The 23,524-nt window shown below is 37.0% G+C and overlaps 8 protein-coding genes and 1 non-coding gene across 16 annotated transcripts; 5 read left to right on the top strand and 4 right to left on the bottom strand.

The window, feature by feature from the left end:
• Window positions 1-1,762: 1,762 nt before the first annotated feature.
• On the top strand, window positions 1,763-4,161 carry BT1 (BTB and TAZ domain protein 1). Of its 3 annotated transcripts, NM_125711.5 has the most exons (5): window positions 1,763-2,065; window positions 2,160-2,299; window positions 2,646-2,949; window positions 3,051-3,385; window positions 3,662-4,161. In NM_125711.5, exons 1-5 carry the CDS (start codon window positions 1,934-1,936, stop codon window positions 3,846-3,848), a joined length of 1,098 nt encoding a protein of 365 aa, NP_201121.1. In that variant the 5' UTR covers window positions 1,763-1,933; the 3' UTR covers window positions 3,849-4,161. The 3 variants fall into 3 exon arrangements, with proteins under 3 accessions (NP_201121.1, NP_001331645.1, NP_001331644.1); NM_001345580.1 differs by having other exon boundaries at window positions 3,051-4,161; NM_001345581.1 differs by having other exon boundaries at window positions 1,784-2,065; window positions 2,160-2,949; window positions 3,662-4,119.
• Window positions 4,162-6,425: 2,264 nt separating this feature from the next.
• AT5G63150 (uncharacterized protein) lies at window positions 6,426-7,208 on the bottom strand. The gene has a single exon (NM_125710.4). The coding sequence runs from the start codon at window positions 7,087-7,089 to the stop codon at window positions 6,673-6,675; it is 417 nt and encodes a 138-aa protein (NP_568966.1). The 5' UTR covers window positions 7,090-7,208; the 3' UTR covers window positions 6,426-6,672.
• Window positions 7,209-7,225: 17 nt separating this feature from the next.
• AT5G63145 lies at window positions 7,226-7,297 on the bottom strand. The gene has a single exon. It is a non-coding gene; the product is annotated as a tRNA-Thr (tRNA).
• Window positions 7,298-7,450: 153 nt separating this feature from the next.
• On the bottom strand, window positions 7,451-9,214 carry PAP29 (purple acid phosphatase 29). The gene is made up of 3 exons (NM_125709.5): window positions 8,796-9,214; window positions 8,269-8,666; window positions 7,451-8,187 (listed from the first exon to the last, which is right to left on the bottom strand). The coding sequence occupies exons 1-3, from the start codon at window positions 9,094-9,096 to the stop codon at window positions 7,717-7,719; spliced, it is 1,170 nt and encodes a 389-aa protein (NP_201119.1). The 5' UTR covers window positions 9,097-9,214; the 3' UTR covers window positions 7,451-7,716.
• Window positions 9,215-10,853: 1,639 nt separating this feature from the next.
• Window positions 10,854-12,579, top strand: AT5G63135 (transcription termination factor). Its single transcript, NM_125708.3, has 2 exons — window positions 10,854-11,036; window positions 11,925-12,579. Exons 1-2 carry the CDS (start codon window positions 10,893-10,895, stop codon window positions 12,078-12,080), a joined length of 300 nt encoding a protein of 99 aa, NP_568965.1. The 5' UTR covers window positions 10,854-10,892; the 3' UTR covers window positions 12,081-12,579.
• Window positions 12,580-12,593: 14 nt separating this feature from the next.
• AT5G63130 (Octicosapeptide/Phox/Bem1p family protein) lies at window positions 12,594-14,358 on the bottom strand. 2 transcript variants are annotated; one of them, NM_001345579.1, is made up of 3 exons: window positions 13,984-14,358; window positions 13,058-13,894; window positions 12,594-12,968 (listed from the first exon to the last, which is right to left on the bottom strand). In NM_001345579.1, exons 1-2 carry the CDS (start codon window positions 14,141-14,143, stop codon window positions 13,476-13,478), a joined length of 579 nt encoding a protein of 192 aa, NP_001318869.1. In that variant the 5' UTR covers window positions 14,144-14,358; the 3' UTR covers window positions 12,594-12,968; window positions 13,058-13,475. The 2 variants fall into 2 exon arrangements, with proteins under 2 accessions (NP_001318869.1, NP_201118.1); NM_125707.4 differs by having other exon boundaries at window positions 12,594-13,894.
• A 690-nt stretch (window positions 14,359-15,048) lies between these two features.
• On the top strand, window positions 15,049-18,691 carry AT5G63120 (P-loop containing nucleoside triphosphate hydrolases superfamily protein). 5 transcript variants are annotated; one of them, NM_125706.2, is made up of 11 exons: window positions 15,068-15,317; window positions 15,397-15,860; window positions 15,947-16,126; window positions 16,218-16,379; window positions 16,464-16,618; window positions 16,787-16,879; window positions 16,984-17,069; window positions 17,170-17,396; window positions 17,504-17,690; window positions 17,919-18,152; window positions 18,248-18,581. In NM_125706.2, the coding sequence occupies exons 1-9, from the start codon at window positions 15,262-15,264 to the stop codon at window positions 17,533-17,535; spliced, it is 1,455 nt and encodes a 484-aa protein (NP_568964.1). In that variant the 5' UTR covers window positions 15,068-15,261; the 3' UTR covers window positions 17,536-17,690; window positions 17,919-18,152; window positions 18,248-18,581. The 5 variants fall into 5 exon arrangements, with proteins under 5 accessions (NP_974985.1, NP_001331873.1, NP_001331872.1 ...); NM_203256.2 differs by lacking the exon at window positions 17,504-17,690 and having other exon boundaries at window positions 15,049-15,317; window positions 18,248-18,691; NM_001345576.1 differs by having other exon boundaries at window positions 15,049-15,317; window positions 17,170-17,690; window positions 18,248-18,691.
• A 294-nt stretch (window positions 18,692-18,985) lies between these two features.
• On the top strand, window positions 18,986-21,827 carry HDA6 (histone deacetylase 6). Its single transcript, NM_125705.4, has 6 exons — window positions 18,986-19,645; window positions 20,063-20,503; window positions 20,598-20,740; window positions 20,999-21,089; window positions 21,187-21,317; window positions 21,430-21,827. The coding sequence occupies exons 1-6, from the start codon at window positions 19,106-19,108 to the stop codon at window positions 21,497-21,499; spliced, it is 1,416 nt and encodes a 471-aa protein (NP_201116.1). The 5' UTR covers window positions 18,986-19,105; the 3' UTR covers window positions 21,500-21,827.
• Window positions 21,800-23,229, top strand: AT5G63100 (S-adenosyl-L-methionine-dependent methyltransferases superfamily protein). Its single transcript, NM_125704.3, has one exon. It carries the CDS (start codon window positions 21,910-21,912, stop codon window positions 22,897-22,899), a length of 990 nt encoding a protein of 329 aa, NP_201115.1. The 5' UTR covers window positions 21,800-21,909; the 3' UTR covers window positions 22,900-23,229.
• Window positions 23,230-23,524: the final 295 nt, after the last annotated feature.

The following is a 23,524-nucleotide window of genomic DNA, read 5'->3' as shown; positions in this document are numbered from 1 at the left end:
GAAACCTTAACACATTAATTTTCCAATAGTTAGAAACTTAGAATAGTTATATGGCCTTATGAGATGTCTACACTAGTTGTTAAATGTCAACACGGATATTGAAATTTCTTGGAACTGATTCTGAATTCGTTTAAGTACTTCGTTTAAGAGCTTGATGCGCAACATAAAGCTCTTATTTGACACGTGTCATGATGTTAATGGTTAAGCTTGACTGCCATATTGGCCTAGACTACCAGATTTGCCACGTGTAATATATGCGGCGAAATTTATTTCATTCTTCGATAAGTTCTTCAACATCCTATGATGTTCAGGCATTCTTAAACCACAATTAACAAAGGCCAGTGGCAGAAATGGATAAATGAGAGAATGACAAGTGGATAGACAAGAGGGCTTGAGAGTGGATGAGGATCAACAAGCCACGTAGACGAGGAGGTGGGCTCTTGGGAAGAGGCAAGGGTCGGTTTACTTCAATAACCACCCTTTCTCAAACTTAGAATAATACTACTATCAGCACTTTTTCTACATCACAAAGGCAAATTTCTTGACCGGTTTTATCACTTTTCCCACGTAGGATCAATAAAAAAAGATAAACATTCGTGACTTCATGAATCATGGGGACAAACATCCTACATGGTACCAAAAGTAAAATACATTACTTGTTTTATTGTCATCCCAAACATTACAAAGGGCCAAAGGCAATATTATTTCTAGATACTTTCAGTGGAAAGTATTAATATATGTGTGTAATGTTGGGAATAAAATATAGTCGACATTGGTGTATCGAAAGGTCCATTTAAAAACATAATATATTGTAATGATCTATAGGTTAGATCCTGTTGGTATATCAGGTTGGGAATAAGAAAATACTTTTGTTATACAATGTATTATAGAATATGTTGTGTTAGGGGGCACTGCGGCTATTTGACAATGTTTGAGGCATATTAGTCCTAGGGAAGTTTATAATAAGCTGCATCACCAAATCCTTTATACATATCTAAGCGTAGTAAGATGAATGTAACTGATCATAGATTTTAACATATGATATGAGCTCTGAATGGAGAAAATATATTTATCTAATTAAATAAAATATGTCATTCGGGTCCAAAAATGATATGCAGACTTAAATTTTCAAACTATTCAAACTAGGAAAATAAAATTGAACTTATCTTCTGGAGATTTTTTTTTTTTTAAATTGTGCTTTGTATATTTATTAGTCCAATATAAACATAAATGAGATAAGTACACATAGGCTTTTTGTTGTTGGGTTTGTTCACATTTGTTAGTTCTTTTTTTCTGTCAAACAGTAGTATATTTTCAGTTTTTCTGCTTCAAATTTTGTAAGCAAGAAGTTCTGTTTCATTTTAGTTTATAAAAATTTATAACAACATGTAACTATATGCTTTTAAAGTAGACTCAAATACTGGGTGTTATCTGTGTATAGATTAAGATACAACTAATTGTATCTGTGTCTTAGTGTCTATATATACGATTATCTATTTATCAAAACGGAAAAACCATAGCCAATTACTTGCATTTGGGTTGGTGTTAAAGACAACCGCAAATTATTTATCAATGAATCATAACTTATCTCAGAGAAATACAGATCTGAGACCCCAAAACTCCTGAATATACAGTTCACTACTTTTATTTCCAATTATTCTGGTTACCAAAAAAACAGAGATTAATTGACATACACGCATCTACAAAGGCGCGTAGGGTAAAACAGAAACAAAAACAAGATATTTATCATAAAAAAATGCCACGTGTTATTAACAAGTAATCAAAAAGGACCAGACTTCGTTGAGCTGTGTCTATAAAATCCAGAGAAGCAATGCCCTCAAGCTTCTCCATCATCAAATTAAAACCCTCCAGCCTCCAACAACAAAATTTACCAACACTCTCTCTTTCTCTTTCTCTCTGAAAACTTAAAACGATGGCTATAACCGCCACTCAAAACGACGGCGTTTCACTAAACGCCAATAAGATTTCGTATGATCTTGTGGAAACTGATGTTGAGATCATCACCTCCGGTCGTCGTAGTATTCCGGCACACTCCGGCATCCTCGTAAGTTTCTTTTCTTCTTACTTTCTTTGTATGATCGAATATTTTTTTATTTTGGTGCTTATCTTTTTTGTTTGTTTAAAATTGTTAAATGCAGGCTTCGGTCTCACCGGTACTGACGAACATCATCGAGAAGCCGAGGAAGATTCACGGCGGATCATCGAAGAAAGTTATTAAGATTCTCGGTGTTCCATGCGACGCCGTTTCAGTCTTCGTCAGATTCCTCTATTCTCCGAGGTTCGTCTTTCTCTCTTTTTCATATCTTCTTGATCGTCAGATTTTTTTTTTTAATCCGTAGATTTATTACTTCAAAAATACAAATCATACTAAAAAGAATGCTTGATTAAATACATCATCTTAAAGATCTTTACCAAACTCGACTTTTCCAACGTTTTAATCATACATTAAAATCACTACAACCAGATTGCGATTGATTTAGACTTGTTTCATATTCAAAAACGTGTGAAACACAACACAAGGAACACGAAACTAGTACCAACATCAAATTTGAATAAATCAACGGCAAATTTTACCCTTAGTATGCAAAATGACTAGAATACCCCTATATGTATCTTTTGTTTAGTGTCACGGAGAATGAGATGGAAAAATACGGAATCCATCTACTGGCTTTATCACACGTGTATATGGTGACTCAGTTAAAGCAACGGTGCACTAAAGGCGTCGGTGAGAGAGTAACCGCCGAAAACGTTGTCGATATTCTCCAGCTGGCTCGTCTCTGCGACGCACCTGACCTCTGTCTCAAGTGTATGCGATTCATTCACTACAAGTTCAAGACCGTTGAACAGACAGAAGGATGGAAGTTTCTTCAAGAACACGATCCTTTTCTTGAACTTGACATTCTCCAATTCATCGACGATGCAGAATCGGTAATTAACTCAAACCACACTTTTTTGTTTTCTTTTTTTTTGGTTCTTCAAGAAAACTCTGTTTTATTGAATTAGGTTTCTTTTGGGTCAATTTCTTGCAGAGGAAGAAAAGAAGAAGGAGACACAGACGAGAACAGAATCTGTATTTGCAGCTGAGTGAAGCCATGGAATGTATAGAACACATATGCACCGAAGGTTGCACACTGGTCGGACCATCGTCTAACTTAGACAACAAGTCAACATGTCAAGCAAAACCCGGTCCATGCAGTGCGTTTTCGACTTGTTACGGACTTCAACTTCTTATACGTCACTTTGCAGTATGCAAGAAAAGAGTCGATGGCAAAGGTTGTGTCCGATGCAAGAGAATGATTCAACTCCTTAGACTCCATTCTTCGATTTGTGACCAATCTGAATCTTGCCGTGTCCCTCTTTGCAGGTAAAAATCCGACATTTTAGAATAATCAAAACCACATTTTAAATGTTTCTAATGATAAAAGTTTTTCACTTTTCGATAGTAGATCTCATTTGATTTTTTTTTAACTTTCGGCGCCAATAATAATTATCTTTTTGTGGTGGTAGCCTACTTATTAGATGATGAGTCGTGATCGGACGGCTGGAAATATTTTGTTTGGTAGAATTATTAAAAGATATTTTAAGAAATGAGAATCTGATCTCGTTGTCAACTTTTTATTTGTTTTGGTGATTGGAGTAGGCAATATAAGAATAGAGGTGAAAAGGACAAGAAAATGGTTGAGGACACGAAGTGGAAGGTTCTGGTGAGAAGAGTAGCGTCTGCTAAAGCCATGTCTTCGTTGTCTCAATCAAAGAAGAAAAAAAGTGAAGTGTTATTTAAAGAAGAAGCAGAAGATTTGATCAGAATCCGGAACAAGTTAATGTGAATATACAATATATGTGTTTTTATTAGATTATATAGTGAGCGATTGTTAGAAGCCATTAATTACTTGAGTCGGAAGGTTTATTTGTTTGTTATTTGTCTCTCGGACTGGTTGATTGGGTTAAACTTGTCAATGAGTAACCCTTTGAATCTGTCGTTTTGTTTGGTCGGTCGAATTATATAGAAATGTATTATTGGTTATAAAATGGTATTAGGGTTTTTGGAGACTTTGTGGCAAAAAGTATACAGATTGATCCGGTTTAAACTAGCTAACGTCAAACGCAAAAGGATTACTGAATCTAAAGTAATGTGACAAGATGGAAACAAAATAATTATTCTCTTTGTAGTTGATTGGTCATGCCAAATTATATGACTAGACCTGGTTGCATATGAATCACAAAAAATCTAAATGAGATTCAAGTTGGATCGGTCTAATCAATCACAATAGCTTCAACCATGCATGATACAAAGGAGAATTTTGATGGAAATAATAGAAATTCAATATTGGAGATCAAAATTGACCAACCGGTCTTAGTCACTGGTATAGTGGAAGGTTGATCATGATTGAGGATTCAAAAGCAAACAAGGCAAATTATTAGAAAAAAACATGTGCTTATAATTAGTTAAAACAGAGATATTTTTATTAAATTCTTCATTCATACTTGGGTTCGACTGGAAAAAGGAAAGACGCGTGGGGGACAGATGAACCACGCAATGTGGTTTCGTGTCGGATGTCAATTACTCTTACATTTCAGTTCATACTTCTTAACTACCAGATGAATGCACTTAATAAAAAAAAAATCAAATACAAGAATTGTTCTTTTGAAATGGAAATGAATATTTTCATGTTATAACACGAGTTTTGACATAAAAAGGTTAAACAACTCGAGCAAGTTCATTCACTAAAGTTTCAACATGAAACTTATTCTAAATTGTTATTTTTACATATTTTGAAGAAAAAAAACAAAAAAGAAGATGACAATATCAACCCGTAAAGCTTTCTGAGTAGTGGAGCAATGCAGTCACCGATGTTTTAATACTAACGACAACAATGATTCTTATCATGACGATAGAGGTGACTAAAGATTCGACCACGTATGAATTAAAGAAAAGAATGTTTACATACGAACGACAAAAAAGATTCTTATCAGGAGTAATGACACAGAATAAGTGAGTGGTGACTAAAGATTTAACCAAAGACTTGGATGAGCTGGAGTAAGCAAAGACTTGGAAGCATCCTGCAGGTTCCGTGGAGGTAAAGAGTCATGGGAGTGATACGATTAATTATGCATTGTTTGATATTTTGACTTGTGAGCGACGATGTGTTCCTGTGATTGAGAATTATATGACCTAGAGATGTTCTAGAGGCTCTCTTGTGTAAACAGTGTATCGGTTCTTGTGGTTAAGGAATGAAAGAGATTCATAGCTCTAACTTTAACATTCAGTTTTAGGTGTTAGCACTGAATAAGATATTTATCTCTGATCTTCTGACGTTTCTCGACATTTTGTTGTATTATTACTTTGTTAGTACTTAGTACCAATAAAGAGATATTTATAGCAAATGTAGATTTTTTCCCATTATTTGATATATTAAATTCAACTAAGATATGCAATGCAATAGAAAAGAAAAAAACAGAGTAATCGGGTGTGAATGTTAGTAGACATGAATCACTAACGTTGTCACACATGAACTAATCATATAAATCCTTTAAGCTACATAAACACCATCATCTTGGTCTAAAAATCAGAAGAAATGCTCTGTTTCATTGAGAAAGAAAAAGAACTGATATGATCCAAAAGCAACGAACAGTTGCTAGTAGATTCAAGATCATAACCCATTATTCTCTAAGGTACACAGCCTTAGCAAATGAACGAATCACAAAAAAACAAGAATGTCCAAAACCAATGCAATTAAAACTCAAGAGTTGGAACTTGGAACAACAACGCTATTGAAGCAGAGAAGAATGATAATAAAATCTATTAATACTAGTAATCAAACTTGGAAAAGATTAATGTCACTCTTCTGATGTAGATTACTACAAGTTTATAGTGCAAGTCTTTGAATGCCAACACAGAGAGACTAGTATGACTCACACTAACTATGTCTGCAAATTCTGCATTTTTGAGCTTTGATAATTGTTACAACCATTTCTAGCTTTACAACTAAATAGAACATCAGTATCCTCTTCATCTAACTGACTAACTCAAGACATAGAAGTTGATAACAATCTGAAGATACCAACCATCCGCATCAACTGCAATAAACATTGAATTTCTAAAAGCGATTGTGAATCAGTACCTGGATAACAATGGAACTTTACCCTAAGATATCATCTAAGGTTCCATGTGATCCAGAGTACACCAGTTAAAGCTTAAAGAAGTAATCTCATTGCGACACCTAACTCTACAATCAAACCAGGTTAAATACCCTTAGCGGGTCTCCAAGCAAATGACACATGAAAAGTACACACTGATAACGTTTATACAATCACTAAGAACTGATAATGAAATGAAGAATTCATGCTAGCTTAGTGCATAGAGGAAAGAAACAAACTTGGAGCATCCAACTAGCAAGAAAACTCAAGACAGCAAATTGGCAAATCCTATAGAATTCAAAATCATAAAGACATACTGCACCAGTGTGTGAATTGAGCAAACGTTTTATTAGAAATGTGTTGTCAAGACAAACGATGAACACAGACTAATGACAATGCAATGGAATTTAGAAATTTTTTGTTCTGATTCAATAAAAAAGGTTCATCCTTTGAATCCCAGTAATTCAGAAGACATGAAAGGAGCAAACTTCTCACCGGAATAGTAAAAAAAATCTATGACTTGCGACCAAGCTGTTTCCTGAGTTTCCTATACTTGTGCTTGTTCATCTTCTTCTTCCTCTTCTTCTTCACACTATCAGCGTAAATCACAATCTCCTTCGTATCCTCTTCCTCCTCCTCCAACGACGCTGTTTCAGCTAGATCCAGACCTTGAATCATTTTGGGATTCAAGCATAACCCCATGGAGAAACTAGGGTAAAACCGCATAGGTTGATTGGATTCATTCCCGGAGAGTGTAATCAAAGGATTAGTAAAAGAAACTGGATCGGGTTTCTCAATAACAGAGTCGATGTTGTTGTTGTTGTTGAAGTAGGGCTTCTGGTAAGTGAAGAGAGAAGGAGTAGTAGTAAGCCTTTGGATTGAATTGAAGCAAGACTTGTTCCTGAGGAATCTAGGAATTAGATTCGCCATTGCAGAGATCAAAAACCCTAAGAAACCAAAAGCTCGTCAAACACGAGTGAAAATGACGACGGGTTGAAACTTATTAACGTCGCCGTTTCGCAATGATAATGAAAGGAAATGAAAATGGGAAAAAAAAACAAAAAGGTGCCCACACGCAGGATCGAACTACGGACCTTCAGTTTACAAGACTGACGCTCTACCACTGAGCTATACGGGCTACTTGATTATTCTTTCAAGGTTATTTTATAAATCATGTATTACCAAACAAATCAAATTTTTGTTATAAACTGATTAGGTGTTACTGTAAAACACCAAAATCAAACGTTATGTAGCCAAATTTATAAAGTATAGACAAAACGTTTTAATTATTGGATCGGATTGGTAACACAAAATGGTAAAACGATTAATCAAAAGTTTAAAGAACGGTTAAAATATAATACTACTCACATCTCTAATGTGTTTGAAAGTTTAGTTTTTCACTTTCTTGCCTTAAAGTCTTAAACCAAACAAAATTACATCAAATGGAGTTTAAAACTAACTCAATGATAAACACTTAAACAGTTTCTATGAAACCCAAAACCAACTAAAACAGAACATTTAGTAGACAGATCAAAACAACAACACATGGAATCAATATCAACGAACAACTAATTTGTTTGCAGAATTGTTCCAAAGAACTTGAGAGTCAATAACAGAGAGATGCTTATCATCAAGCCTCTTCCATGTCTTAATCGATTTCACAGCTCCCCACTTTCCTTTTCTCTTCTTATTCAAATCAACAACCACAACTCTCGCTCTTCTTTCCCATCCAGCTTTACCATAAGCATGATACCCAAATCCACCACCATAACATAGATTCAAACCTTTAAGTTCACCGCAGAAGTCGTTGACATGGTCGTGACCCACAAACACAGATTTCACATCTCCTCTAGCTATCAATGTTGTGAAGAAACCCGAGTTTGTAGAAGCCGCGGATGTACCTTCTTGTCTCACTCCTTTTGTAGCGTTCTTTGAGTCAAAACTCAAAAACTCCGGTAATGGAATGTGGAAGTAAGCTAGTCCTGGAGCTATACCTTCTTGAGGATTAGGCTTTGCGTTGTACTCCCTCTGCAATATCATCAAAACCAGGGTTAAAACAACAATGTCATGATCAAAAAACAAGATTGATCATGTTCATCATTGATGTACCTTGAGACGTTTTGAAGTGCGGTCGAACCAAAACTGCTGAGAAGTTTTGATCCAATCATAACCTTCCATGTAAGGAACACTAGAATAATCTCCACTATCGAGAAAATAAAGATTAAGAACAGATTTGTTCTGTAGTTTCGAATCAGCAGCTCCATGGATTTGGAGATTGTAATTACCAAAACCATCAATGTAATGAGCAGCTTCAGGAGGATTCACTTGAGACAAAGTGTTGGGAAGCTTCACAATGTGATTCATAACTTGTTGTCTTGTAAATGTAGATTCTTGGTCATGGTTTCCCAAAATAGCAACCCATGGGATTTTAGACGCAATCGCTGGAGCAAACGCAGCGTTTATGGATTTCAAAGCGTCTTTTACATCAAACCCAAATATGTTATCACCTGAAACGAAACAAAACCCCAAAAAGATTCGAAATTTCACAATTAGGGTTTATGTAAACATCCTGAAAGTTAAGATTTTTCAAATCACGAGAAGAAAAGTTAGGGTTTTGTTCAATTTGGGGGTCTTACCGGTGAAGACGATAAGATCAGGCTTCTCGGCGGCGATGACTCGCGACATGAAGATGGTGGTGTTGAGGTCTGAGCAATGAGCTCTCTGGCTAGGAAGAACATTTTGACACTGCGTCTTAGCGCCGTTAGCAAAATGCATATCCGCCACTTGTAGTATCTTGAACTCGCCGTTAACACTGAACCTGAGTTTCCGACGTTGAGCTGTTGCCGGAATCGGAGATAAACAGAGACATGCGAGTCCTAGAAACACGGAGAAAAGTAGGAAGTCGAATAGGCTTCTTCTTCTTCGATTGTCCGCCATTGAACTTATGATGAGACCAAGAAACACGATAAGTGTACTTTATCGTTGTGTCAGTCAGTCAGTGTAGTAGACATGTGAAGCAAGTGTGTAGGAAGAAGCCAAAGGAAGCAACTTTGACATGGAAAGCTTTTAATTTTGTTTATTTTGAAAAGAGGTTTTATTCTTAATTAGCATCGAGTTAATTATTTGTGGCGTGATTTAATTACGAGTTATGACACACAACTACCAATTACCAACCATATTTTCTCATTGAACTCAGCATAACGTCATTCAAACTCATAATGACAATTACATTTAAGGTTTATTAAGTCTCCACATGAGACCTTTAGTGATTAGTTAATTGGTCCAAAAAATATAGTTGGGGACACAAATTGTTTGTTTTCGTTTGTAATTTCCAATTAATAAAAAAGCATTCCTTTCAAAATAAAGGTCGTTTTGAATAATTAGTTCGACGATACATTCCATGAGAAAATACATACGTAAGTGATTAAAACATCGAATACAAACTTGAACAACATTGAATTTGATTATTATACGAAATAATAAGATTTAAGTGACATGAAATGGATCGGACCAGGAATGCTTATTCCCCATTTAGCGTCATCAATGGAATCGAGGACCTCAAGGTGAGTTAGCCAGGACAATAGCTTCCATCATCATCATCATCGACAACAATTTCATCGTGATAAACCAAGATTAAGAACACAAGTTTTTGGTGAAGAACTGAAGCAAGAAACATACTTATATATATATGCTTTCAATTGTAGATTGATATCAAACTATATATATTGTAATGTAGATAGATACACAAATTTAGAGACGTGTATTATACATATCAACATATGTGTGTGTGAGAGTCTTATAAAGAGAGTTTTTATGTCGTTGTATTGAGAAGCAAAGCCGTATTGTTATATTCCCGCATGCATAGTTTCTTTCTCACAAGGAAATGGGGTGTGGGATAAAGGTGTAAAGAGTTATCCTTTTTAAAGGTGTGTTTGGCCTTTTTAAAATAACTATGTGATGCTTTTTTATTTTACCCTAAGTTTTTTTACGCAATGTACAGCCTTTACAACTATTCACACCACCAAATTTGCAAAATTGATAGTCAGTATTTTATCTATAATTGGCTCCTTTGGGGGTTAGAGACCGTATATAAACAGCAATGGCATGCAAGTTAAATAGTGGATTTTAGAAAACATACTAACAAACATTACAATTAAGTATGTTCATTATGATAGTAGACTGGTGAAATATAAGAAAATTATTAGAGTTGATTAATTTTATTCGTTTGAATTTCTTCAATTTCTTTTGACATGAACAAGTTTATTTCGAAAACCTAAAACAAGATACATAAATACTACCATAAATGATAAACGAAAATGTTAATATAGCTTTCAAAAAATAATACAAAAAGTACTATGAATTCGCAAGATTCGATGTTTTATGGGTAATCAAAATATTTGGAATGTTACTATTCCATCACCAATCAAAAGATCAGATGCCTATTTACGTTTTTGTTATTAGAGTTTTAATTTTTAAGACGTTGTTAGTTAGTTTCAAATTTAAGTCACGCGCGGAAGGTAGGGAGTGGCCCAATGGGTTTCAAATTATGCTTTTGTAATTTTACAAGCCCAAATTTAACATTTAGTCCCTACTCATAGTCAAAATTATATTTATCTTTACCCAATAACAATGGGCTAAACAGATAAAAGCCCAATAATAAATGCACTGTGTTTTTGGTCTTTATTTACTTTTCCATCAATTTTCGTTAAGAGAGAAAAAGGAAGAGAAGAAGAATGTTACAGTTTCCGACGTTGATGACCCAATTTCCGTCGTCGACGAAGACGATTCCGGCATCGTATTTGCTTCCGTTACAATGGCCTCAGCCGCAGAACGAGGAGATTCTTCTCGCCATGGAAGAAGCTGAGTTCGAAGAAAAGGTAGCTTCCTTCTTTTTTATTTATGTATTCGTTCTCCTTCGGAATCTGCTGAATAGGAAATTTTCAGTTTTCGACTGTCACTACAGGCAGCATAAAAGGTCAATCTTAGATCTTTAGTTTCATGTAAGTTGAGCTGATTATGAGTGAAATTTATTGATTGTGTTCGAGATTATAAGTGGTTTCTACTTTGTAAATGATCAATCTTTTTCGATCCGTGGTGATGATTTTGGTTTTAGGCAGATCACTTTCTTCTCTACTTCATATTGATAAGATGAATATGAGTTTCTGAATCTTTCTGCTTTGGAACATATTCTTTTGGGTCCTATGTTTGAGTTTTAAGTTAGTACAAAAGTGAGAATTTTAGTGGATACCAATGTCGAGTTGTGATTCTAGTGTAGTGGTTTTTCCAGTGTAGACTCTATGGATATATGCATTTGTGTTCATTGGACTATCATCTTATAGCTTTAGACCCGTAATAATGTATAAAGATCCAAGGGTGATCTTCGAGTTTAAATTGGAGAGATTTTTGGTTTCTAGATTTAGTATGGAAAAGGATTTGAGTTTATTGTTACATGTTTTCCAATGTTTGAAAACTAGTTCCGTTTCCTGAATCACTAGCAAGTGAAAGGAAAGAAGCAAAGACAAAATTTGCAGATTTGGAATTTAGCCATTGTGAACTTTAGACAACATGTCTCCTTGTCGTGTGATGTGTTGGTGTTACCTCTAATTATATGTTCTTCTTAAATATATTAGATTGTGTGATTATATAGACGTGGGAGCTCAAAAGTGAGAGAGATCAGTAGAGCTAATTGTCAGTTTCAGTGTTGTTGTTATGAATGTTTTAAGACAAGTTCTAAGTAAATTCTTGTTGTCTTGGGTTTGGTGCAGTGCAACGAGATCAGAAAGATGAGTCCTGCTTTACCGGTAATTGGAAAACCAGTCGTCAACAACGAACAAGAAGAGGATGATAATGAAGCAGAGGATGATGATGCAGATAATGCAGAGGAATCAGATGGTGAAGAGTTTGAGCAAGAAACCGGATAAATAATCTTGAGGCCGAAAATACACAAGGGTTATTGATGGCATTGGCTTGAAACTTGAGGACCCTTATCTAAATCTTCTTGTGATAAAACGACTGTGATTCTGACTTTGTAAACCAGGTTTTTTTCTTTTCTTAGGAACGACTGAAATGTTCACTTTTGGCCCTAAGGTTAGTCAGTGGATTATTCGTAGTTAATTGTCTCAATCTCATGGTGTTAATTGTGTTAGTGTATTGACATTGAATTTTATGGTTTATAGATTGTAGTGATTTGATGATGATGACATTTTTCAAAATTTAGACCGGCCTGTACATGCCAACTACGGGTAAGATATTTGACCAGAAATAATACAAATTTAAACGAAAACATATGTAGTTGGGTTTTACGTGAATAAATTTTATTTGGCCAAAAGCATAAAAAACAAGAACATGATTGGTTGTATGAATTAATAATTTGAGATTCGTTTCTGACTTTAAATATGTATAAAAATGCTAAGAAAGCCCAATTTCGTGTGCTGGTTGGTTGATATTTCAACAAATAATGCTGAAAAACAAGAAATATGTGGTACTGTTACTTCAAAATTTGATTCGAAATAATCAATGAACAACTTCAAATATTTTTTGTGGAGTTCCAAGTTTTCAAGTTAAGATGGGACAATTTGCTCACCAACTTATTCATTCTTTAGTTCTCCACTCCTCCATCTGTCCCATTCACAAGTTGCGAATATTTAGGAAGTCAACTAAAATACGCCGACTAACATTTCTTTTTCCAATAGTTTTCTGATTAATTAATATATTTGATGGTCCTTTTCTCAAGTCGGGCAAAATTTTGAATCGAATAAACAAAGGAACTCCGTGTGAGACTGTGAGTAATCTCATGTCCTTCTCTAATCCTGATGAGACAGACAAAAAAAATCGAATATTATAAAGTTGAGAAAACAATTAAAAAATTACTTATCAAACAAGTAAAATAAAAAAGAACCTCGTTAAGAAAAACAAACTCCAGAAGACGAAAGGTTGACACGTGTGACGTAACTAATCCACGGACAACACACGTGTTCACATCTCCGATATTTACACGAGATGATCTCACTATTCGCCACGTATCACGTTTAACAAAAAAACAAACGTCGTACGTGTAAACACGTCGTAACGGCGACTCTAACGGTTAGTAACGGCCACTAACGTCCCGGTATATACTCCGTCTAAATTAATTTCTCCGTCGGTTACGTCTCCGACCGGTAATTGTATAGGAAAATTTTAATTCTTCTCTTCACAAAAAATCAACACATCGTAAAAATTTCTAAAAACCCTAAATTAAATCCTTTAATTGCGTCTTCTTCGTCATTATCATGGTATTCGTATCTATGGCGTATATTCGATTATTTCCCCAATCTCCGTCAATGCCAAACGAGCCTAGAGTCTTTGTGTACACGACACGCATAGCAGCAATGCGATTCTTCCGCTCTCTGAATGTATCTTCTCGGAGGAAGATCCGTGGAAGGTAAACAATACCGAGATTGTAGATATCTTCCATACGCCGGCGACGGAGAATTTGGCGGTGAAGGCGTGACGGAGAACGGCGATTTTGGAGATCGATCACCGCTTGAAGACGGCGAAGATTCGGTCTTATGCGAAGATCTCGGAGGTGATAGAACGGCACGGATCTTGGCTCCGCAGATGCGATCGTACTCTTCAACGATCTCCGCTAGTTCTTCTTCTGATTTGACGGAGATTAGAGTCTCGAGATCTCCGTTTGGTAATTGACATCGTAAATCAACGGAGTATCCACAGAATTCATAGAGTTTCTTCATCAGCTCTGGAGAAACAAAATTAAAAAATCAATCTCAGATTCGGCGAAATCGGAAATAGAATCGATTTCAATACGAAATTGAAGTGGAGACGAACCTGAGAAAGAGATAGAACGATCAACGGAGAGGACTCTGGTGTGACCTCCGACGTAACGGAGCTTGCCGTCGGTGGAGCGAGGGAGGATTCTGCCACCGTAACTGCATAGAAACTTGAGACTGCTTCCACTGTTCTTCTCGGTATAATCAACGGCTACCATTGTTAGTTTTTTTTGAATTTTTGAAGATTTGGGAGAGAAGAGGGAAGCTTTTTATAATTGAGTGTTTGTTTTTGGTGTCTTAAACCAAGAAGAAAGGTTGCAGATGGATGGGTTTTATAGGGAAGGAGTGATGTCATGGTGGGATATTACGCGTATGGGCAAATAGAAAATTCCTTGGATCTTCTATGGGCATTTTGGACAATTCTGTTATTTCCAACAATGGAATATTCTTTTGTTTAATTGATTCCATTTTGAAGAAATCTTCTTTCTTAAAAGTCGCTCATCATTATAGACGTTTGGTCATCAAAGAAAACTAGTCATAAAATTTTAATCAAATATTGAATGCTGAATCTGATTTGTACCTTCCTCTTGGCAGTCTCTTCCATGTTAATGTTATTGTTAATTACCATCAATTTTACTGATTGCTCTGAACATGATTTTGTTTTTTTATTATTTTTTTTGCTGCAAGAACATTATTATGTTTGAAATTATAAATATGTCAAGTATGACCTTATGGCCATGTAATGTTAATGATTCGATTTTATAAATACTGTGCATTATGGGTCAAGTCAAATGTATACTTTTTCACTAGTTAGAAAATAACATACAGTATATGGTATTATTCCAGAAAATATGTATTATGACTAGGATTGGTGTAGTCACATGACTCATGAGATGGTATGTCTGAAAAATCCCATCGCAACTTTAAGATTTTCCAAATTTGATTCGACACTGTTGGCAAAATGTTTAAAGCAATAGACTCCCCCATCACAAAACCTCCAATAATTTAAGTTAAACAATTGTTTGGGTCCAATTTGTAGCCCATTAAGTGGTTAGTCATGGCCCATATCTGATTACCAACAAAATAAAGGAAATTAATTAAATTCGCGCAATAAAAAGAACAGAAAAATGGTGGGACAAATTAGGGTTACTAATTTGGGAATTTTACTGTCCAAAACGAATCAAAAAAAAAATCTAAGCTTTTTGTTCCTTTTGCGGCTTTTCGTCGTCTTCCTTGCACTATCTTCCTTCTGTAGCATCAATTCGTTTCCAAGGTTACGTAGTAGAATTTACGCGAGAGAGCGAGAGATCAAAAACCATAACCATCTTAAGTTACAATGAGCTCGTATGATCGTAGATTTGCTGATCCAAATTCGTATCGCCAACGCTCTGGGTAAGTGAAACCAATCGACCAATTTCTTCGTTTTTGTTTCCTTCGATCTGTAACACTTATCTTCTCTGTGTTACTTTAGCGCCCCAGTTGGTTCGTCTCAGCCGATGGATCCTTCCGCCGCACCATACAACCCACGGTACACTGGTGGTGGTGGAGGATATGGACCATCTCCGGTAATGGCCGGTGATAATTCCGGCTATAATCGGTACCCATCTTTCCAGCCACCTAGTGGCGGTTTCTCTGTTGGCCGCGGTGGTGGAAGAGGTGGATATGGTCAATACGGCGATAGAAACGGCGGAGGGAATTGGGGAGGAGGAGGAGGACGTGGCGGATCGAGTAAAAGAGAGCTAGATAGTGTTTCTCTTCCGAAGCAGAATTTTGGGAATCTTGTACATTTTGAGAAGAATTTCTATGTGGAGAGTCCCACTGTGCAAGCTATGACAGAGCAGGATGTTGCAATGTACAGAACCGAGAGGGATATATCCGTTGAAGGTCGTGATGTTCCTAAGCCGATGAAGATGTTCCAAGATGCTAACTTTCCAGGTATTTTGATTGGATTGGTCATAGAGTTTCCAGTTCATTTATATCTAATTTGGGTTCTTAGTTTAATGGTTCCTTTTATCTGTTAGATAACATTCTTGAAGCAATTGCTAAATTGGGATTTACTGAGCCAACACCTATACAAGCTCAGGGATGGCCGATGGCGTTGAAGGGTAGGGATTTGATTGGTATTGCTGAGACTGGCTCTGGTAAGACATTGGCTTACTTGTTACCAGCATTGGTTCACGTTAGTGCACAACCTCGATTAGGTGAGTATTACAGCACTATGTGATATTCTGATTTAAGCTGCATTCATTTTTCCGGCAACTTTTTTATTTGCATTGTTGGGGTGTAATATAGGTCAGGATGATGGCCCCATTGTGTTAATATTAGCTCCCACAAGAGAACTAGCTGTTCAGATTCAAGAGGAATCAAGGAAATTCGGGTTGAGGTCTGGTGTTAGAAGTACTTGTATCTATGGTGGTGCTCCTAAAGGACCTCAGATTCGTGATCTTAGAAGAGGTATTTTATTTTTTAATAGTGTAGTTTTCATGTCTGGTTCTTGGATGGAACATCAAAGTTTATGAATCATGATTGGCTTGTCAGGTGTTGAGATTGTAATTGCTACACCTGGTCGTTTGATTGATATGTTGGAATGTCAACACACTAATTTGAAGAGAGTGACTTACCTTGTACTGGATGAGGCTGACAGAATGTTAGACATGGGATTTGAACCCCAAATTAGAAAGATTGTATCTCAGGTATGTTTGTACTTTCTCCAAAGCTATCATGTAGTGTCTTTAAGGAAAGGGTGGTTGACCAACATTATTAGTCGATAGATTTTATCTTCCCAGTTTATTGTTCTGTTGCTAAATAAGAACCATCACGGCTTTTGTTCAGAACTTGAGATTGTTCCTTATTTTTCACAGATCCGACCTGATAGACAAACACTTCTTTGGAGTGCAACATGGCCACGAGAGGTTGAAACTCTTGCCAGGCAGTTTCTACGAGATCCATATAAGGTTTACTTGCTATTTAGTTTAACTTATTAGGATTGAGTATACTGTTGTTGAATAAAGTAGGGGATGTTTTATGTTGTGCACTGAAAACAGTTGTTATTTTGTAGGCCATTATTGGATCAACAGATCTAAAAGCTAACCAGTCTATTAACCAAGTAATCGAGATTGTACCGACGCCAGAGAAATACAACAGGTTCTTAATTTTTCTGTCATTAGATAAGAAACGATTTATATATATATTTATTTGCCTTCTTATATGATATGATACTTATGCCTTTTTTCTCGTTTGATAGGCTCCTTACACTACTTAAACAGTTAATGGATGGGAGTAAAATCCTAATTTTTGTGGAGACAAAGAGAGGGTGTGATCAAGTGACTAGACAATTGAGAATGGACGGATGGCCAGCTCTTGCCATACATGGTGACAAGACCCAATCGGAAAGAGACCGAGTCTTGGCAGAATTTAAGAGTGGACGAAGCCCGATAATGACTGCCACTGATGTAGCAGCAAGGGGACTTGGTAGGATTAACTGTGATACACAATAGGAGAGATTATACTTAGAGCATTTCGTTTTCTTGGGGTTTTAAAGATAATAAAAAAAGTCGCCTGGCTGCCGCTTTCCACAGTTTCCTCTGGTATTAGGGAAAAAAGCACATAGAAAGAAAAAAGGAGCTTCTTTGAAGAATTTGTTTCCTGCATCCATCTCCCGGGCATGGAGCTGATTGGTTTTTGAGCAGCCTGGGCGACTGACACCTGCATGCATTAATAGTGTTATAACGCCGTCCCAAACACTCCTTATCCCTGCAAGTTAAGGTGGGCACATTTACTTGGGAAAAATGTGTTGCTCTTAGTTTCTTGATCTTTCCAGATCTGCAGTTGTAGGGATAAGGGGTTCTTGTTCTCTATCCTCTCCTTAGCTAGGCTTTAAACACCAAACTCATTTACACAAAGAAATTTCTGTTCTTCTTCCTGCATTTCATCTCAGTCTATGATTTACTTCTCAACTGTGTTCCTTCTTTCTTCTTTTGTTTTGTTTTACAGATGTGAAGGACATTAAATGTGTGGTTAATTATGATTTCCCAAATACATTGGAGGATTACATCCATAGGATTGGTCGAACCGGGCGTGCAGGAGCTAAAGGAATGGCCTTTACATTCTTCACACATGACAATGCTAAGTTTGCGAGAGAGCTTGTCAAGATCCTTCAAGAAGCTGGTCAAGTTGTACCTCCTACTCTCTCCGCACTAGTCCGATCATCTGGTTCTGGTTATGGAGGTGAAACCTCATTTCTCTTCTCTCATTTGATGAGTTCAATCAATCTTGCTAAATTTTGGTACGAGGATCTGATTCAATTTTGTTGATTTGTTCAGGTTCAGGTGGTGGAAGAAACTTCAGGCCAAGAGGAGGAGGACGTGGTGGTGGGTTTGGAGATAAACGGTCAAGATCGACTTCAAACTTTGTACCTCACGGTGGAAAGAGGACTTGGTAAAGAGAATCCCATCATTTTGATTCTATGAGAAAACCTTTAATTATGATGATGATGATCAGCGTTTGGTTTCGACTAGAAGTTCTTTGTCGTAGAGAACAAACATTTACTATATAACTATTTAGCTGATTTCGCTGCTTCTTCTTCTTCTTCTTCATGATATTTCTAAACATTTTGCCTTTTTCTTAATTCTATCAACTAAATACACTTTACTACTTTACTCTCAAGTCAACCGTAACACTGTAATGAAACTTGTTTTTAAAAATCGGATGTGGATTATTAGGTTGGGAGATTCAAGTATTGCGAATAGAATTTAGACAAATGTAAGCATCTATAACATCTAGAACATGTATATCTTCTCTTTTTTCCCAACAACATCTAGTTACGAATCCTTAAGGTGAAATGTGTAAATAGATCATACTTAGCTAAAAAACCCTTTACATTTATTTGTCTAACATTGTCTACCATTAGGAAAACAAGTTAAAAATAATTCGCTATGTTTGAATCGAATTTGGAATTATATAATCGATCGTTAGTTTAACATTCAGTAATTATTAAAATTAAATTTTTAACGCAAAGATAATAATGTAAGTAATCATTAATGTGCGTGTATATATAAGCTGTGCCCACAACTCCTAGTAATGACTTTCTCAGGCATTGTTGACACAAATTTTGCTCTGAGTAAAACTTGGGAATAGAGAGAGACTCTGAGTGAGAGAGAGATTCTGAGTGAGAGACGGAGATGGAGGCAGACGAAAGCGGCATCTCTCTGCCGTCGGGACCCGACGGACGTAAGCGGCGAGTCAGTTACTTCTACGAGCCGACGATCGGAGACTACTACTACGGTCAAGGCCACCCGATGAAGCCTCACCGGATCCGTATGGCTCATAGCCTAATCATTCACTATCACCTCCACCGTCGCTTAGAAATCAGTCGCCCTAGCCTCGCTGACGCCTCCGATATCGGCCGATTCCATTCGCCGGAGTATGTTGACTTCCTCGCTTCCGTTTCGCCGGAATCTATGGGCGATCCTTCCGCTGCACGAAACCTAAGGCGATTCAATGTCGGTGAGGATTGTCCTGTCTTCGACGGACTTTTTGATTTTTGCCGTGCTTCCGCCGGAGGTTCTATTGGTGCTGCCGTCAAATTAAACAGACAGGACGCTGATATCGCTATCAATTGGGGCGGTGGGCTTCACCATGCTAAGAAAAGCGAGGCTTCTGGGTTTTGCTATGTAAACGACATCGTGCTAGGGATTCTGGAGTTGCTCAAGATGTTTAAGGTAAATGCTCCATTCCTTCTTTATGATCTCATCATAGAGAACTTCTTCATGTTCTTCTGAAATTTTTAGGGTTTAAGCTTATCTTGAGTGGTTTTTCTTAAATCTACCTGAAACCTTGAAGCCTTGTGTGATTATCGAATGAGCTTTGATCCTTTCATGTTCCTAAACTGCATATTACCTTTAGAATCTCATGTTAGGTCAAGTGCATCAGGTGTTTCTGATAAGGATGTTGATTTGTTTGAGAATGGTTTTCTACATTGCCTCTTTGTTTTCATCGTCTGGTTCTTTAAGTTTCTCTAATTAGGATTCCGTTGCTTTGTTAATGTATTCTGATAGCATCATTCAAAATGTTGATTGAGTGTGGAACGATGTTTCCATTGCTTACATCTTAATGCTTTCATCAAATTTTGTTTGCAGCGGGTTCTCTACATAGATATTGATGTCCACCATGGAGATGGAGTGGAAGAAGCGTTTTACACCACTGATAGAGTTATGACTGTTTCTTTCCACAAATTTGGGGACTTTTTCCCAGGAACTGGTCACATAAGAGATGTTGGCGCTGAAAAAGGGAAATACTATGCTCTAAATGTTCCACTAAACGATGGTATGGACGATGAAAGTTTCCGCAGCTTGTTTAGACCTCTTATCCAGAAGGTTATGGAAGTGTATCAGCCAGAGGCAGTTGTTCTTCAGTGTGGTGCTGACTCCTTAAGTGGTGATCGGTTGGGTTGCTTCAACTTATCAGTCAAGGGTCACGCTGATTGCCTTCGGTTCTTAAGATCTTACAACGTTCCTCTCATGGTGTTGGGTGGTGGAGGGTATACTATTCGAAATGTTGCCCGTTGCTGGTGTTATGAGGTCTTTTCCATCTCCTTTGCAGTTCTTCTATGTTTTTTGATAATCATATAGGTTTTTGTTCTTGAAAGTGTTTGTTTCTGTTGCCTCATCGCAGACTGCAGTTGCTGTTGGAGTAGAGCCGGACAACAAACTCCCTTACAATGAGTATTTTGAGTATTTCGGCCCAGATTATACGCTTCATGTCGACCCAAGTCCTATGGAGAATTTAAACACGCCCAAAGATATGGAGAGGATAAGGTAATATCTCCTACTTTCCATTTTTATGGTCATTGTACTTCAGTTGCCACTGAACTTCTAGCTAGTCCACTCTAATTTAGTAATTTTAACATGCTAATGATGCTCCCTCGAGATTGTAATTCTGTATGTAACATATGAGTTTATCTTTGTGCCGGTTCCAAATAGTTAACGAAAGCTTTACATGTTCAGTAGCTTACCTTCTTAGCCTTGTCAATGGGATATATTGAACTTAGAGAAAGTTACTTTTTGAAATTTCAGGAACACGTTGCTGGAACAACTTTCGGGACTAATACACGCACCTAGCGTCCAGTTTCAGCACACACCACCAGTCAATCGAGTTTTGGACGAGGTAATTTTTCAGTCATCCATTTCTCTCTTTGATGTTTTTAGTTGCGTTCTGTCCTATTGACTACCAACTTATTAAATCTGCTATCTCAAATCCTTAGCCGGAAGATGACATGGAGACAAGACCAAAACCTCGCATCTGGAGTGGAACTGCGACTTATGAATCAGACAGTGACGATGATGATAAACCTCTTCATGGTTACTCATGTCGTGGTGGCGCAACTACGGACAGGTAATTAAAAACCTTCCTCCTACTCAAATCTACCAACACTTGAATTGATCCTCATTGTCTAACTTCTTAACAGGAGATAAATAATTTAATTGATGTCTCTTAAAATCTACAGGGACTCTACCGGTGAAGATGAAATGGATGACGATAACCCAGAGCCAGACGTGAATCCTCCATCGTCTTAAACCAGCTTGATGGTTTGGTGTCTCTTTTGCCATATGATAATGTCGGCAGATTTAAGAAACAAGTTAGGGGAATGAATGATTCTTTGATGTTTTTTCAGCAACCTTTTGAGTTCTGTGAAAACGCTGCATTGATTAGAACAGTGACAACTGACTAGTATTTTGGCCCAAGTTAGAAAATCAGAATATGTGAAAAATGCAAAGAAACTTTTTAAAAAAAATATGGGCTTTTACTTCTTCTTTTTTTTTTACTTTCTCCGAAGTTGTTGTTACCAAACCGAAGAAAACCGATTGCAATAGACCCTAAAATTAAACCATTGAAGCTGTTACTAAACCGAACGGATTTAAACAAACCACTGAAGTCTCATCATCACCCAAATTCATCGAAATTTTCCCGGTAACTAAGAACAGGCATGGCCAGGGAGCTTGTGTCTCTTCAATACCTCCGACCTCCACTTCACATTTCTCGTCAATTTCTAAACCTCTCTTCTCCTCCTTTAACTCTCAATCTCCGGCCAAAACCTCCGCAAAATCCAATCTTTATCCGAACCGACTCTCACCGCAACAAAACTTCCGCCGACGATAACGGAATCCCAGCAGAGGACGTCAAAACCATCGCCAAATTCAAATCCCGTCACAATTACATCAGAGTCATCGAAGTTTCACGAAAAACCAATCACCCACTCGCTGGTTCTCGTCTCCTCCTTCTCGATAATCCCGGTAACATCCATAGCATCTCTTTCCTTCTTAAAACCTTAACCGATAGTTACTTCGACGTTTTCGCTACTCTGCCTCCGATTATACCTCCCGGACCAATTGGTATTCTCGGATTCGGAGCTGGTTCAACAGCTAGATTGATTCTTGAGCTTTATCCTCCTGAGATCGCTGTCCATGGATGGGAACTTGACCCTTCCGTGATTGACGTTGGTAGAGAGTTCTTTGGTCTCTCTAAGCTCGAAAGAGATCATAAAGATAGGATTTTTATCAACATTGGTGATGCTTTGAACGCTAGTGTTAAAACCGGGTTTTCGGGTATTTTAGTGGATTTGTTTAGTAAAGGGAGTGTGATCAAAGAGCTTCAAGATCCTCAAGTGTGGGAGGATTTGAAATCTAGGTTGAGATATAGAGGGAGGATTATGGTGAATGTTGGAGGTAAATGTGTGGAAGCTGAGGATTCAGATAGAGATGGAGCTTTGGTTATGGAGGAAACGTTGAGAGTGATGAGTCAGGTTTTTGGAGATAAGCTATTTGTTCTAACGCTTGGGAATGGGAATGATAGCTCGGTAGCTTTAACGGGTGATTTACCGGATCTTGATGCGTGGAAGAAGAGATTACCGCGTAGTGAATTGAGAAGCTATGTTGATATGTGGATACCTTATAGAGAATTCTGCTTGAGATATTAGTCTTTAGATGATATTGGTTGATAATCAGTTTTTGTGATGGATGCTGCAATGTGTTTGGAATTCAAGCTATGATGAAACCTGATTAGCTAATACACAAAACTTGTTCTGTCTCAGAGAGTGTTTGTTACAAGTGTACAAATTATTGCTTGGTCATCGTGTCTTTATTGGTGATGAATATTAAGGTTGTCTAGTTCTTTCAGAGGGATTGAGAATTTGAGATTACTCATTACTGTTATGTATGATTTGTTCTGGTATTATTAAACCTAAATTCGACAATGATCTTTGTCTCGCTCTGTTTAATCCAAATCGAAAATTGTGTCTCTCATCTTCTTTGGTGTTCTGGCAGTTCATACTCTGAAGGAGAAGATATAGACAGTGGTTAGGTTATAAGCCATTGAACCTTTATCACAAGGCAAAAGCATTACAGTCCACATTCTTTCTTTGACATCATCATTTTGCTCTCTTGATTGTTTCCAACGCATTAGGTAAAAAAAATAAGAATTGTTTGTGTTTACACTTAACAGATGATTTTTATTTATGAAGATGATTAATGATTCATTTGCATTTTTTTTAGTTCATTTATCATCTCAAACTATAGACAGCTAAGCGCAAGTTCTTGATCTGT

The sequence above is a fragment of the Arabidopsis thaliana genome, chromosome 5, assembly GCF_000001735.4.
Source record: "Arabidopsis thaliana chromosome 5, partial sequence".
Taxonomy (NCBI): domain Eukaryota; kingdom Viridiplantae; phylum Streptophyta; class Magnoliopsida; order Brassicales; family Brassicaceae; genus Arabidopsis; species Arabidopsis thaliana.
Note: the sequence above shows the minus strand (reverse complement) of the source record. Positions and strands in the feature narration are given on the sequence as shown.